At 38.0% G+C, this 17,062-nt stretch overlaps 1 protein-coding gene across 2 annotated transcripts; it reads right to left on the bottom strand.

The window, feature by feature from the left end:
• Nucleotides 1-9,651: 9,651 nt before the first annotated feature.
• LOC111870106 (gastrula zinc finger protein XlCGF7.1-like) lies at nt 9,652-17,062 on the bottom strand. Of its 2 annotated transcripts, none has more exons than XM_023862114.2 (3): nt 16,449-17,062; nt 13,967-14,133; nt 9,652-10,436 (listed from the first exon to the last, which is right to left on the bottom strand). In XM_023862114.2, exons 1-3 carry the CDS (start codon nt 16,551-16,553, stop codon nt 9,809-9,811), a joined length of 900 nt encoding a protein of 299 aa, XP_023717882.1. In that variant the 5' UTR covers nt 16,554-17,062; the 3' UTR covers nt 9,652-9,808. The 2 variants fall into 2 exon arrangements, with proteins under 2 accessions (XP_023717882.1, XP_023717883.1); XM_023862115.2 differs by lacking the exon at nt 16,449-17,062 and adding an exon at nt 12,013-12,061 and having other exon boundaries at nt 13,967-14,045.

The raw sequence follows: 17,062 nt of genomic DNA, 5'->3' as shown, positions 1-17,062 counted from the left end.
ATCAGGTTCAAAATTTGAACTTGCATTAGTGCGAAACACGTTTGTGTAGGAAATATAAGGACTAACGTACAAGAAGGCAAAATTAAACAACTTCGGTTCTCACCTACGGCATTTCGGTATCGAAATCCGCTTCATCACGGTGTATGTACACATTACCAAGAAAAGTCTCCATTTAATTAGTCTTCCTTCAATTCCTTCAAAATTCATTGCTCATGAGGGAATAAATTAGTGTACGGAATTTCAGGAACGACTTGTAGGATGCCTGATGTACGCTGCATGAAAACTTTGCTTTTTGAAGCTTGAAAACTATGTGATAGTTCAAGTTCCACTCTGTAAGGTAAGAGTAAAATAATCCATGTATGTAATTAATGCACTACAACGCCGTAAAGACGTATGAGGATTGGAGAAATCGATCCATCATTCTTAACCTTGGTACTGCATGGAGACGACTTGTCAGATTCACATGTCAGCCACCTTGTTCTTGGGGACAAAGCTCTTGGTATGCACTGTAAAGGAGGCTAGATTTGCCCCAGAGCTGGTCTTGGACCTGTAGAAAATATAAAATCTCCAGCCCCTGCTGAGAATCAAACTCTCAGTCCTCTGAACTATTCCACTTCCCACACTTCAGTCTGTGACACACAATATAGCAAGACTAAAATAGGAACTGCAATGGTCTTTGAGAATGTTGCTGTTCAGTCCATGCATGTCACTTTTACGAAAATCTGTATATATTTAATAGCACATACATAACAATACATACAAGGCCTGTCAGTTCAAGCTTTGTGCAGCAGATTATGACTTATCTCATGTAGGTCAAGCCACAGAAGCAGACAAATATTAAGTACTGTGTCCCTGAAAAGGGCTGTTTGTGCNAGTCATATGTATGGGGGGGGGGGGGGGGCAGGGGGTTGTGGTCATGAGACTGAAGATAACAAGAGCAAGAACAGCAGTGGGAGGCGGTCAAATGAAAGAAAGGCGTATGGTTCATGGGTACCCGCGAGAGTGGGACTGGTTCCCTGATATGGGGGCCTACACGGTCCCATAGAGACCCTAACTAGAGAATCATGTGAGGGTGGCTTTCTATGATCTTTTAGGGAGCAGGTGAGATATTCTCATGACTTGCTTAGGCAGAAACCATCCTCCCTGTTCATATTATTGGGACTGAGCTCAGTGACATCCCTGCTGATAGGTATCGTCTGGGAGGTGACTGAGTTCCAACCCAATAAAATGAACATGAAGGGTGGTTTCAACCTAGTAAATTCATGGACACCCTCACCTGTTACAGGAAAGAACCTATGAAACGTTCTCACAGAATTCTCTAGTTGGGTGCTCCACAGTTCCATGCACACCGTCCTTACCAGCCACCAACCTTGCCCTCTCCAGGCACCCATCAACCTTAAGTCTTTCCTTCCTTTCTAGGTCTTCATTGATTTTGCTATTTTTTTTAATACCTAACATCATACCTTGAAACCCACACACGACTTCTCCCCCACCCTCCTCAGTTTCTGCTCACCACACACACCTACGACTTCTCTCCATGCTTCCTATCAGCTGACTGGCCCTCTTCAAGGACAGAACCTAAATACCCTCTATTTAATCATCCCTTCAACACATCAGCATAATAATGGCCACAAGATGGTGTTGTCACTACCAACCTTCCTTATACAAAAGGTCTGGAGTTGACATCTCAGACTTGCTATACTTAGACATTAAGGGTATGGCCTGAGTGCAGTGGGGCGTGCAGCGTGCATCACAAACCCATTTGAATATACTGGCGTGTCCTGGGACCAAGCGTTTTGAGCGGAGCGGGCAGCGTGCTGTACTAACGTGGAAAAGAGCGTGCAGAGTGCAGGTCAAACCAGTTTGTGTTTCAGTAGCGTTTGGAGCATTTGGAAGAGGTCTTTTGAGGAAATAATTTTGGAAGTTCAAGGAAAACCTGAAATATGGCTCTCTCGCCATCCGTTATACAAAAGCAGGGCGACAGCAAAGAAAACATGGAGTGAAATTGCAGTAAAACTTGGGATATAAAGTATTTATATTTTTATTTTATTATGCTCTTATGTTTTCTCAAAAGATATGTATAAACATGTCCATTGTTCATTGCTACAGAAGATGTTATTTAATTACATCTGACATTCAACAGAAATACTTTACAAATATGTCTCGTATATTTCTTGCTATGAAAACACCTGAAAATGCTGAACGCTGGAGGTGCACTGAGGACACTGCAGTGGCCACTGCTGTCCCTGCCATAAAGTTGCCCACGCCCTGCTGCACTCAGGCTGTACCCTAATAGTTTTCCTCTGTATTCTGAAAACAATTCTAAAAGATAATTCGCAGTCTGTTGAAACATTTGACTAAGTATTTTATTCAGTTTATTCCACAAATGATGCTTCTGAATACACGCTATATTATTGTCATGTGATAAATATAGCATGTTACTGAAAATTCTTCCTTTTGCACTATACATAAGTCCTGTCAGTACAGGCTTTGCAAAGCAGATCATGCCTATCTTATGTATCTTATTCTACAACAGCAGCTTAGCTACTTGAATGGTCATAAGCTTGACCACTGCCAAGTTTAAGCCTCTGATATTTTCTATGCCTGGCTTTGCCTTGTCCTACACCATGAACATGTACATTCACATGATTCTGTATGACTTCTGTTTGTCGCCTGCACGATTTTGTTATATAATCCTATACATGTGGAAGGTAGAAAGCTGTGTGCAACTTGTTGACTGAAGTGCACCTTGGAAAATTTCCAGTGGTGCGAAGAGCATTGTTCTGTAGGTGCTGCAATTTTAAGAGGTGGGTGTCTGCCGCTAATTACCAGACTGGGCAGTCATAAGTCATTACTGATCTGATCTGTGCTTATAAAGGTAAAAAGGTAAATTTGTCCCTGTGCTTAACTAATTACACACTGCACCATGAAGGCATATGGGGGTGTGGATGTATAATCCACATTTTCTTGACCTCAGCACTAACTGGAGGAAAGTGGTAAGCTTCACGCCCCGGCCGCTTTATCCCCGGGGAAAGAGCCCCCGGTACCTGTTGGATAGGAGGTTGGGTGGACCCCAGAGACAGTCTGGATGATGTGGAGAAAAGTCTTGATCCTAATGGGACTTGAACTCCAACCCCTCGGTCCTCCAGATCTGTGCCTTACGAAGTGACTAACTCATTAACTGACTATAACATCTCGGCACGGACGACACAGAAACACCTTTCCTCTGTTGCTGTTTACGGGCTGCTGCCTAGTAATGGCTGTCGCATAGCTGCTTATTTCAATGTCGTTGCCTAGAAAATGTTCTCACTGGGAAGGAGGGGAGCAATGCCATAGGTTAGACAATTACTCACCATTTTCTCCCCACAGCATCCTGCATTCGATACCATCTCAGGTCATGTGGGATTTGTGGTGGACGAAGTGGCACTGTTGCAAGTTTTCTCCAAGTACTTCAGTTTCTTCTGCCAATTCTCATTCGACCACCAGCATATTCACACAACTACTGACATTTAACATTAGACAAGCAGTAAAGTTCAGTGGATGAAAGTCTGATAAGCATGAAAACTACTTTACCTATTTGACAGAGCAAAAGGCTTGTTAAGAATTCTAAGTAGTCAGTTTCATTCCTTTATGGAACAATTTCCTAAATCATCACTTGAAATGTTCAATATTTTCTTTATTCTGCATGCCTGAGGATTGAACCAATGATCTTACACTGAAAGACAAACACATTCATGAAAGAGTCCCATACAGAAAGATGAACAAGTAAAAGTAGTGATTTCAGTAATGACATCTTATTAGTGTCAGTAATTACAATCCCTTCTGTAATCAGTTTCAGACTTCTTGTCATATAAGAGAATAAAATTATACTGCAGAATCAAGAGAGACCAAGTGGCCTTGCATCAGTTTTCACTGAAGAGAGAACTCCTAATTACAGGTAATTATAATACTATCACTTATCTGCACACTTAACAAATCATTATAGTATATCCTGAGTCTCAGTCTGTTACAGTCTTTGCTAGTCATTGCTTGGTTATGGTTCCCAATAATGAAGATTTCCTGCTCTTGTGCTTTCAATGTTGTCAGGTGGCTACCATCTTGCAGCTAACTCATTGCTCAATATGTCAACTCTCAACTAACTAATCGTGGTCGGTCGCTTAAACTGTTGCTGGCCTTCACCAGAACAATCATTCCTGGCTTCAGTCTCCTCAAGATCAACGACCATTATTTTTGTTCTTTCCTAGATATGTGTTTCGACATGGGTCTCCTCTTTGAGGAGGGACCGTAGGACTTTCTGTGGAGGTGCTATGTTTGTTGCATCGTAGTTTCTGCATGCATATATAAGCACTGCCAGTAGAACACAGAACATGTATTTGATAAATTCCCAAAGTACCTTATGAAAAATTTTGTTAGGAGACTTCAATTCCAAAGTATGGTGAGAAGACATTTTCAAACCAACGATGGGGAATGAGAGTTTGCATGAAATTAGTAATGATAATGGAGTTAGAGTAGTAAACTCTGCCACATCGAAAAATCTTGCTGTCAAGAGTACGTGCCCACATCGTAACATCCATAAATTTAGTTGGACATCTACTGATGGGAAGACACACAATAAAATCGACCATATTTTGATAGAAAGGAGACGTCATTCAAGTATACCTGATGTCCAATCATTCAGGGCAGCAGATTGTGATACTGACTACTACCTGTGAATGGCAAAGGTTAGGACATGGATGTTTGGTGTGTGTATGCATTTATTCTGTTTGTGTTGGCCTGTGTTTAGGTAGAGGCCTTGTGATGAGCTGATTACTCATCCAAGGAGTCCTATCATCTGTGAAAAATGATTACAGAACTGAATAAGAGGCCAGAGCCCTGAATAGGCTGGAAGAGGCACTGAAAAAAAAAAGTAATTTTGTGATATACAATAAACTCCCAACAATCTGGCATGTATGGAATATGGGGTTTCCCAGTTAACATGAATCTGCTGACTGAATCTGAAAAGTTCTTATAGAAACCCCAAAGGAAGAAAAAAATATATATTTTTAGTTTATTTTTGCATGGCAGTCTTCGTAGGTGATATAGCATGTTTATTGGTGAAAGGTTTTGGATATACTGCAACATGGTCACAAATTCCACTAGCCTTTACTGTGACGGCACCTGCATGAGAGGTGACTATTAGCAGCACAGCTAGTGGTGGCTTGGAGAAGTATTGAATGGTGGGTGAACATATATGCATCACAACTTTTTTCAATGTAACTTTATAATAATGGCAAATTTTTCTCCAAAATCTTTGCTGGTTGTATGAAACAGATGCTTGAATACTGGAAAACCAGGAGTTTACTGAATGGATGGATGCATGCATGTGTGCACACAGCAATATTTCATATCCTGTGTTTAACTTATTGTGACATGTAGACCCATTGCTATGTAACGATTAAAAACGTAAGGTTAATTATACACAGTGAACTGAGAGTGGCTGGTACATGGGAGGCTGTAGCACACATTACAGTACCATCTGCACATTTATTTGGTTAAGACTGAGGGACACTATAAAAGAAAATTGTAAGATAGCCAACCCCTGACCAGGATTTGAAGTAAGAATCCTGTGATTGTGAAAATACTGCTTCCATGTTCCTGATAGGCCTACTTCCTATTTTTTTCCTGAATATTTTAAATGAAAGGAATCACTCCTAAAAGGATTAACACCATAGTAACATTACTATCAAATTCATTAATCATATGTATTAATAAATTTAACATTCCCTGAGGTATCTAGATCAAGTATACGTGTCTATCTATCCCTACAGCACAACAGAAACACACCATGACATAAAATTCTAATATATTGAATTTTATCATGAACTTGTCAAAATTTCAATAGAAAACATCCTATGATATGTCATTTTTTTAATGCTCCATATGAGCTCAGAGTTCCTAGAAATTTTCAGCCTTTACATACAGTATGTTTTCTAGACAGTAGAACCATGATATGAACTTGACAGACGAAGTGCATTACTCTTCCACCAAAGTCCACATTTAACAAAAAGAAAAAGCTCACTAAGTATACTTCAGTTAGCAATAAATTAAAACATTCTTTCGCCTTCATTACAAAATCTTCACTCTGCAGAATGAAAAATGTTCCATGCTAATGTTATCTACTTATATTTAACACTTTCAAATGTGCATAAAATAACACTTGCCATGTTTATTGTTCTCCCTAAGACTTTTATATACACCACAAAGATGTTATAAAGTGTTCTAAATAGACTACCATAAACACTTCACAAATTTTAAAATATAATGTAAGTATAGCATCTCCTGATCTAATAAACACAGCATCACTAATTCAAGTGCTTTTATGCTCTAGCAACCTGAAAATATCCTCTGAATTCTGGTCTCAAGTTCAATGGTGTGCCTCTGCTGCCAAACACATTAACCTCTAATTGGCATGGCTGAAAATAGTTACACTGAAGGCAGTTCTGGGTCTCTGGGACTTTTATTTATTTCATTTTTATACAAGATAAAAATGCTGAATATGAAAGTTACCAAAAAATTATCATTGTCTTCATCACATATCATATAGCTGAAAATGTTCGGCAATATCTCATCTTCAACACATTATCAACAATTAAATTATAATTTGATACAAAAGTCATTTCCAAAAAAAAAAAAAGTTAACTGTTTTCATATTCCTATCTGTAAATGTGAGGTTTTAAACCAGAGGTTATATGAAATATGCAACAAAATGTTAAACATTAGAGTACTTGGTGTGATAATGAGCAAATTTACAAGTGCTCACTTGCACACCCATCCTACGTAATGCTTGACAGATATTTCCAGCAAATCTGCATAAGCTTGTAAAAGTGGACTATACAAACACGTGTGAATCCTTATGAGCATTTTAAAACTTCTCAAACCTGTAATTACATTACACTTGTGCACTTAGGGCACATAATGTCACCATGAAGGGGTCACATTTTCAAGAAACATTTGAAACACATGAAAAAAGTACAGCTATCAGGGTAACTTAGAAGGCCATACAAAATATTTCCTCCTTTTCATTTGGCAATTTATACTGATGAAGTGGAAAGGTACAGTGGTCAATACATTCAATATCTGAACCACTAATATCATCAGTATCAATCAGTGGTCCTTTGTTTAATAATTAAAATGGCATTTCTTTCCATCTCTCAGGTTCTCCATAATCTCACAATGAAGCTGGTGATAACTAGCACTTAATACACTGCTGGGTCCTTGGGACCTGGCTCAATTTACATATCCTTACCAGAGCTGCTGACTCACACATGGTGCAGTCAAATTCATGACAGAGATAAGAAAGCGCTGAGAATGATGTTATATTCAAATTAGTCCATACAGGTTAATGCATTAATATATTTGCTATATGAACCTTGGAAAGATATTCTTTTCCCTAAAACTGATGGGTATGAACACTGAAAACATACTCATTTCCACCTTAAACTGATCTGAATTACCATGTGTGAAGAATACCGGTTGGATCTCGAACCCATAACCTATATTTTACATATATGTTCGGCAATATATGTACTGAATTTCTGCATATTTTTCCACTTACAGATGTTATTTATGCTTTACTGCAAATGGTTAAACACTGCAATAATGGACCAAAGAAAATTCATAAGAATTCATGATGATTCTTCATGACAGTTATGTTGATCATACTGTAATGGATTCTCAAAGAACGCAGGATGCTACAATAAAATATTATGTAGACAGAGGTATGCTTTGCGAACACTGGACTCCATGGGTTATGGTACTAGGTATTATTTACTGTATAAGGTGAATGAACTCCAAATGCCTGAGCATCAGATAGTACTGCTATGTATTTACTGCGTCCAGCACTGAACTGATGAATAATAATAGTCAAAATGAAAGTGCGTTCATGAATATATTGTTAGGATACTGTCAATAAAATACTGAAGTTCTGAGCAATTTGCCAGACAGAGAATTCACACCCAGACTTATCTGAAAATAAGGGCAGTAAGTATTAAATATACTATTGAAAAAATATGGATTCAAATGCTTGTAAATGCTACCCCAGCCTTGACAAACGCAAAGGAAAGGCAGGGGAATGGAAAAGTAAGACATTCATAAAAAAGATGTATGTGTACATATAACCAGAGGCCCCCCCCCCTTTCATGTAAGCCTTTAAATGTATATAAAAATTCAACAGTTTCTTTCAAATATGGCACTGCATACAAATTGGCTGTATAGTAGTAATATACAATGTAATGAAGTTCATATAAGGAAACCATTACCAGTGCTAAGGTACTGGCTACCATACTAAAAAATGACATCATTAATTCACTGTAAGAACTATATGTTTCAAGAAGTTTCTATAACACTGACATATTCATAGAGACATTATACAGAATGTCACAGGAGGAATGTGCCAAACTTCAGGAGGGTGTTCCTTATGTTAAAGTATGCCGATATAACCCAAAACACCTATGTCCAAAGTTGAACGGTTATGGAGATAATGGCCCGAGAAAAGTGTGGTCTTCTGGCGGGTCCACGCACTATACCTGTCAGCTGAGACGTCTTATCTATGTTTGTCCTTGTGTGGTGATTCACACTAGCCGTAAGCTCCCTTCAGTATACGTTGCAGCCGGGTCGTGAATGGGTGGTACGTTAACTGTGCGGAGTTGCTGAAATGCCTTTTGTGTTTTCACACGTGGAATATTGTGATATGCATTTTGTGTGTGGATTTTGCGGTGGCAATGCACATGCTGCTGTTGAAGAATACCAAAGGCGATTTCCTGATCAAAGGATTACATGTCGAAGTGTATTTACGCGAATTCACCAGACGCTGCGTGATACTGGTTCTCTTCCGAGTGTTTCTGTGCACTCTGAAAGGGAGGATGTACGAATGATAAACACACGAGAGAACGTTCTTGGTTCAGAGAAGTCCACGTCTGTCCACTCGTAGAATGGCCTGTCGCATCGGCGATCACGTATGCAGGTGTGGCGAACTTTACATGATGAAGAAGTTGTATCTTTACCATGATCAAAGGGTACATCTGGAACCAGGCGACCATGCACAGCGTATGGATTTGTGCCACTGGATAAAAGCTCACCCCGAACTGTTAAGCGTCATTTTATTCAGTGATGAGGCATCTTTTACCCTGGACGGTGTAAATAATTTACGAAATGTGCATACGTGGTCCCATAATAATCCACATGAGATAATGGAAACGAAATTCCAAAAGAGATTTTCCGTGAATGTACGTTTAATACAGTTATGTTGTCGGCTTATAGCGCAGTCAACCATGTTACATCAGCGCTTGCCAGTCATGTGTCATGTACAGTGCTTGGAAACCTAAGGACAATTATGACATGGCGAGCAACTATTTTGTACTTCAATTTTATGGCTTCATGTCATTCACAAGTTAGTTTGATGTTATGTACATTATTAACATTACAAAAACCACATATTCCTGCCAGTTTTAATATGTATTTTGTAATCAACAAGTGTGTAACACCGGTCAAAGTTTCACACTTCTCTGGCCATTATCTCCATAACCGTTCAACTTTGGACATAGGTGTTTTGGGTTATATCGGCATACTTTAACATAAGGAACACCCTCCTGAAGTTTGGCACATTCCTCCTGGGACATCCTGTATATACTTATTTACAGATTTCAACACTTACTCCTGATATTGCAATCTTACAATATAATGTTTTGTACTTGTTTCAAGCATATAACTTGACTCATTCCAACAAGTTTAGTTCTACTGTATTAACAGTAATCATCACATGAATTCAAAGCTAGTCTCGTCTGTGGATCTGTTTATGTCTTAAGAAATTGCTGCCATGCTGAAACATCTTGCCACACACTTCACATACATGAGGCTTTTCACCAGTGTGGATCAGAGAATGAGTTCTTAAATTGTCAAGTCGAGAAAACTCTTTACGACATACAGTACATACATGTGGCTTTTCTCCAGTATGGATAAATACATGTTTATTGAGATTTCCCAGCTGTGCAAACTCTTTGTTACACACTTTACACGAATATGGTTTCTCACACGTATGGATAAGCATGTGCGTTTTCAAATGACGTGGTTGCGAGAATTCCTTGCCACATATATTGCACACATACGGTTTCTCTCCTGTGTGAATTTTACAGTGTGTCTTTAAGTGGTATATGGACTTAAATCCTCTGTTGCACACCTCACACTTGAAAGGTTTTTCACCAGTATGAACTAACACATGTGATTTCAATTTGCTGGGCTTCTTGAAAATCCTACCACATTCTCCACACATATGAAAAGTCTGCTTACTACCAGGTGCAAACTGGGTATTGTCCACATTCTTTGTATGTCGCTCAGATGAAAATCCACTACAACCAGCACCAGTAGCAGATTTTTCATGAAGATCATTCAATTCTTCACAGCTGAAATACAGTTTATAAGTCATGAGGTTCTTACAGCATAGAATATTAAAATTATGGTGTTCTGGGATGTGATGCTGGTTATGATAGAAGTTTTATGCTACACATGGAGGCAGTAGGTTCACCCAAACATTGGTTACCTATCAAGGCAGAATTTCTACCCTGAAAATGAAAATAGCAGGTCACTCTAAAACACTGGGACCTATCCACCTATCACACTCCAGCATATAACAATCTTGAAATATGGCAGCAAAAAACAATATGGTCAGTCCATGAAAATTCATCCACTGCATAACTGTTACAGTTTATGAATTTAATAAACTTTACAACATGTGTACAGCCTATAAGAGTACACAAAAATGTAAACCTTTATAGGTTTTTTAATGCATGGTTTCATTTGTCATATTTTAATTACTGTGCAAAACTATGAAAATTGGATCCTTTGAGTAATTTTCAAGCACTCATACCCTCAATCCTACTAATGACAAGTAACAGGCAAACTGTAGTATCATTTTAAAGCTGCTGCAACAAGGAGTAAGACTGTCATGTGATCTTGTAAAATTGTAGTAATTTTTTATAACTAATAATATACTTAGATTTCAATTTAAAGAAATATATACAGCGTGTCCATAAGTTCTTATCAGTTTTGTTACTATAAAAGCAATACTGGATAAATAATGTAATAATGTAAACATATAAGTAAAAAGTAAAGGTATCCCTGTAACAGGTCATGGAGGCCCATAGGGTTGGGAGGTGTTCAACAACAAATGTGTGAAATAAATCATGACACTGAACCTGGAATGAAAATTTTATGACAGCTGCAGCAAAATCTTAACAAAGGATGAAACCTCCAGAACTGAATGTGAATGGAAGAACCCCTGGACAAAATGTAAGCCATGGGGATTATCATAACAATATTGCAAAAACTTCTGTTGGGGATTCAAATAATTTCTTAGTTTCCATTGGTAAATCTTCACTGAAATACCATACCGAACCTAGATTTTACAAACTACAGAGGGGGGGGGAATGACCTCACCTGCATCCTCTTCTTTGTCAGAAGCATTTTAAAAAACTCAAGTTTCAACCCAGTTTACCTTAGTCACTAACATTACCTTTGGAGTGTCCACACCAAGCTGAGTTTTGTCACAGGTCCATATGCTATTCATGGGGGAAAATACCCTTTCAATGGCAGCACTGGTTCCAGGAAGGCAGAAAAGGAACTCTGCTAACTTATGTACATCTGAGAAAGGAACATGGTTTTTGTTGAAGTGAGAGACCATTTCAACCCATCTTTGAGCTGCAAAATTTTGTTCGAAGTTCACTCAGAAACTTCTTCCCCAGTTAGTAACTGCTTGACATAGACATACTCATCATACATTTCACTTTCAGCTAAATGAACAGATGGTAAAGTTTTAATCACAAGAGATGAAGTTCTCTCAATGTCTACCCATGATGGTGTTCTGTTCAAGGTTACCCAGCTATAGGATTCCAGGTCCTAAAAGCTTTTGTCAATCCATTTCTTCCAGTAACTCAAAGCAGTTTCATAGAATGAGAGTGCAGTGACATGAAACTTTCGTACCTCTTCTTGAGGTGGTAGTTCTTCTGTTTCCAGCTTTCCAAGGATTGTCCTAACAGGTGAAGGAAGGTAACGGTTTTCAAGTTTGAACATTAAGGTAGTTTTCAGCCTATTAATGCTAAAAATTACTTCAAATATAGTGACTCTCTGTCCCTCTGCCATTTTCACTGCTTTGTGGAAAGATGAAGCATGACTGTGAACAAAGTACAGCCATACTTCAGACATAGGCTTTTTTCAAAGAAATTCAGCAGAAACAATGGACATTTGTCCTGAGACTGAAAATATCATTTTAGAGGCAAGAGTAATTTAAGAACTCTTTCAACAGCATGCAGCAGTGCTAGTCAACTCATCTGAGCATAACCCAACATTATCTCAAACTCTGTTTTTACAAAGACACAAAAACCCCTTCAGTTTCAACTCTTGACTGTATAAGACTATATAAATATATTTTGGAGATGATCATCTCTACATCAACAGACAAAAATCAGTAGCTGTTGGAACAGTGTTGGGGAAAATGTGCCCTGTACACCCATCTCCTATCAGACCATGACTAAATTTTTCTGCCACTTGGTGAGAACACTGTTTTTGCCTTTACTTTCATCACCTCCAAAATTTGAATTCATGTTATATACATACAGTCCAACAACTTTCCCTATTAAACCATTTTCTGTTGAGCAGTCACTCAAATAATCACTTACAATAAGAGACATTTCACCAGGCAACAATTTTAGCTCTAATATTTTTATTTTCACTCCAGTTTTATAATCAAAATACCTGACAATCACAGGAAAATTCTTGATCTCTTTAAGAATGGATATGTCAGTCAATACTGAAATAAACTCGGCCTTTTCCAGATCAGAGTGCAATACACTTAGAGCATGAGGTTCATACATGTTCAAAATTATGGCTTCTGCTTTGGTATGCGCACATGTAAAATTGGGCCTAATGTTATCTGGAGTACCCTTGATATACAATCCACAAACCTAAAAATATGACCATGTTAAACTGTGTAATATGCGAAAGAACCTTAAGTTGTGCTTAACTGCTCTTCATTATTACCAATTTCCTCAGGCCTAAAAAATTTAATGACGAGCTACATGCAGCTGCAGAATTTTCTCTTTTGTGTTTATCACTATTTAAGTGAGTTTTAATATCACCACGTTCACTACAGCTGATGGAAAAACTCAACGCACATGTGCTGCACCTCACGCAAGAGTCTGCGACACTGGTCTTCGCCAGAGTCAGAGTCAAGGTTACTTTATGACTGGCAGTTTACCGCTAATCAGTTCGTCTTGGCACCAAGCCCCCTGAGGATCTTGTCCAGAGTTTCCTTTTTTTCTCTTCTCTGATGGGAGGACTGGTTTGTCTCTTCTGAATACACTTCGCCTTTGTCAAATGTACGTATTGCACATATAGCATAGGTCTACATGGTTATGAGGAATGACTTTTCTTCCAGCACTGGTCTCTATGATAAATGGAAATTCCTTTTGTAACTATACTGCACTTAGGCTTTTTTGACCCATTTCTATTTTCAGTAAATGCATATTTATTTATAAAAATCGCAAATGAAAAGCAACCTGCGGTAACCCACCAACATACAGTCAGGATAACCTCAAAACCCAATCACAGCACATAACCATTCTAGGAAGAAAAGTGTGATGCTGCCATAAGAAGTAAGCATTGTGAACAACAATGTTGCCAACAGGGGTGATGACAAAATGACTGAATATGACCATCTCAACTTCTCAACCTTCAAAAATGCCCTGTCAAGAAAAATTCTCTTGAACTGGGATAAACCACCACACCTTAGCCATATTACAGATAAATCAGTGTCTCAAATTGCCTTTGAAAAAATCCAGGACAAAGAGTGATTATTTGGGACTGTTCCAGAAAAATCAGTATGTCTGGTCACCTTACCACTATTAAAATATAATATGCAGAACACGTTAATATTTACCTTCTTGAAATTTGTCTTTCTGGCAAACCGAAACCCTCTTCACAGAATGAGTCATCCTGTAATTCATTCTTCACCATAACAAACTCAAAGTCCTCCTCACACTCACGAACAGCATTTTCAGAGGTATGTCGGTTGTGAATGGAACTCACACATTCATCTGGTTCAACCTAAACACATCAACACAGATTAGGACTTCACTCTCTCTCTCAAATGCAGACACGCCAGTAGGATGGACTTGGGGAAAAAACAAAACAAGTGTCTGTAAAATATCATACCAGAAATTTTGTTTGTTTTTATTATCCTTTCATAGCATTTAAGCCAGTAACTGATACAAGACTGGGACTGATTAGTCCTAGTCTTGTATCAGTTGCTGGTTTCACCCCAATTCACTGGTTCTCAGCCACAGTTCTCTGGCTATTTATTGTTTACTCCATTCACGTTAGATGTCTTGTACATTCCTTTCTCAATCTAAGCACCCTAACAATGTTATGTAAGCTGTAGAAATGACAAACTTCCAAGTTTCATAGCATGAAGTATTCTTCATTTCTTTCACTTCAAAATGGAAGAGTTCTCCTTTATTTGAAAAATGAGTATTTTATTATTCCTTATACTGGTGTAACAGAAACAATTAAGGATATAAACATTTGCAGAAAATGACATGGCTGAATTGAAGATGGGCAGACACAGTAAGAGGAGCAATGCATTAAATATGGTAGTTATGTACTGCTTATGACTATAAGAAATTAACTCTCAAGACCACCACCCTTTCCAAATGTTAGGCCCACTGACATCACAGGTCTTCCCAAACTTCTTTTGCCATTTAGTTGATATTTTAAAATAATTTTTGGGCTGCTGTCTGAACACATCATATCAATGTCTTCCTTCTAGTTTCTTCTGCGCTGTTCTATAAATTTTGTTACTTGTGGTATCTGTTTCATTAGCTTAGGTCATGTATCCAAGGAATCCATCCAGGTCTCAGGCTTTGTGTTCATTTTCGTAACATAATCATTTTTACGGTGAGGAGTTGTTAGCCCCATGCCCAACCCCCAAGCTGGAGGGCGACCCCTTGTCAGCTGTCCAGGACAGCTTCTTCAATATATTCGCAGCTTCCCTCCAAAACTGGAGGGCGTCTCCTCCATCTGCAACCTGAGGACACGCCATGCCGTGGTAACAAGGGACCCACCTAACACAGAAAATTGAAATGGTATAAATCACCAGGTAGTGATCAAATTCCGGCAGAACTTATTAAAGTAGGAGGCAAAATATTATGTTCTAAGATCCACAATCTAATTACTTCTATTTGGCATAAGGAAAAATTGCCTGATCAGTATAAGGAGTTTATTATTGTACCAGTTCACAAGAAGGGTAATAAACTGACTGTAGTAATTATCAGGGGATATCACTGCTATCAACTTCATATAAAATGTTGTCCAATATTCTTCTTTCAAGGTTAAGTCCATATATAGATGGAATTATTGGGGATCATCAGTGTGGGTTTCAACGTAACAGATCAACTACAGATCAGAGCTTTTGCACTCGTCAGATATTGGAGAAAAAATGGGAGTACGATGAGGCAGTACATCAGCTATTCATAGACTTCAAAAGCCTATTATCAATATTTAGACCTAAAAATTGTATACACTCTAAGTTAGTCAGTAAATTTTGATCAATATTATTATGCATATTATGATCCTCACAGTTCATTAAAGTGAACTGAAGAGTGTGGGTTTTATGAATATTTAATTTTAACAGACTGGTTCTGAACCATGTATTAATATTGCAAAATATTCTGGTCATGGTTGATTTGTAGTCGGCATATTCCGGATTAGTCACTATTATACTTGTATCATCTGCATATAAGAATATGTTTGTTCCATTAATTGAAACCTTAGTTATGTCATTTATATACAAGAGGAAAATAAGTGGGCCAAGAACTGAACCTTAGGGTACACCAAATTTTACTTCTGCCCAACTAGACGAGATATTAATAGAACTGTTAGGGCCAAGGGTTACTCTTTGATATCTTCCATTCAAGTAAGATTTAATTAAGGCACCAAACTTTCCAGTTATGCCATAAAACTCCAATTTTTTGATAAGTATATCATGATTGACACAATCAAAGGCTTTGTGTAAGTCGCAAAATATTCCTTCAACAAACTGTCTATTATTCAACATGATTAAATTGTTCTCATTTATTAAATTTTCACATACATGTCAGGGAACATTCCCCTACAAGAATGTCGCCTACATTAAATATAACGAGAGTCTAAACAGATATCACAAACCCTAACTTGTTTTACATATTAAAAATGCGACTCCCTATACGTGGGCAATTTAATGTCCACCCATTGCAGTTACTTATTCCCCATCTACATGTTACATTACAACATTAATGTTAAGAGTCCACATTCTTACTCAGAAAATCCAATTCACAACAACAAACAATACCAATTCCAATTAACAGCAACCCCTGTGCACTAACCTTTAAAACTTCCTTTTCCTTCAATATTACTTCACGCTGCACTGTATTTTCTACTACCTTAACATTTTTCACTATTTTCAGTCTACTTCCACAGTGTGTCATCATATGACAGCTAGCAGTCAAATTATCAGTTAATAATTATGAAAAGTTCGTACACTGAAAAATGATAAAACTTCACAGAAAGAATTTACAACAAATTGTCGCTCACATAACCCAATCATATACGGCGCAATCTGCTCAAAAAAATTATGGGACTTTTCACTGCAGTTAACTACAACTTTAATTTTCTACGTCACAATAGTCGTAGCAGCCAATAGGGGCAAAACCTATTTAAGACGGCACTTGGCATGAATTACTAAAGGACGGTAGAGGGTGTGACAAACGACATGCAAATGACTGATCCTTTTGATGGTTGTTAACACTGTGATGCTTCAGCTTTTCTGAGTTCCTCATGAGTTAATCTGGAAGATTAAAACAAACCCTGAACTTCGGTGTCCATTTACAGTTCGTTAAACGTAACCATAACACAACGGCTAAAGACAAAGTAACTATTTAATATTAACGAACTGCCTGAGAGATGAATCACTGCTACCACCTTGAAGTTGAAAATGGAT

Source organism: Cryptotermes secundus, unplaced genomic scaffold, assembly GCF_002891405.2.
Source record: "Cryptotermes secundus unplaced genomic scaffold, Csec_1.0 scaffold545, whole genome shotgun sequence".
Classification (NCBI taxonomy): domain Eukaryota; kingdom Metazoa; phylum Arthropoda; class Insecta; order Blattodea; family Kalotermitidae; genus Cryptotermes; species Cryptotermes secundus.
This window is presented reverse-complemented; position numbering and strand designations above follow the sequence as displayed.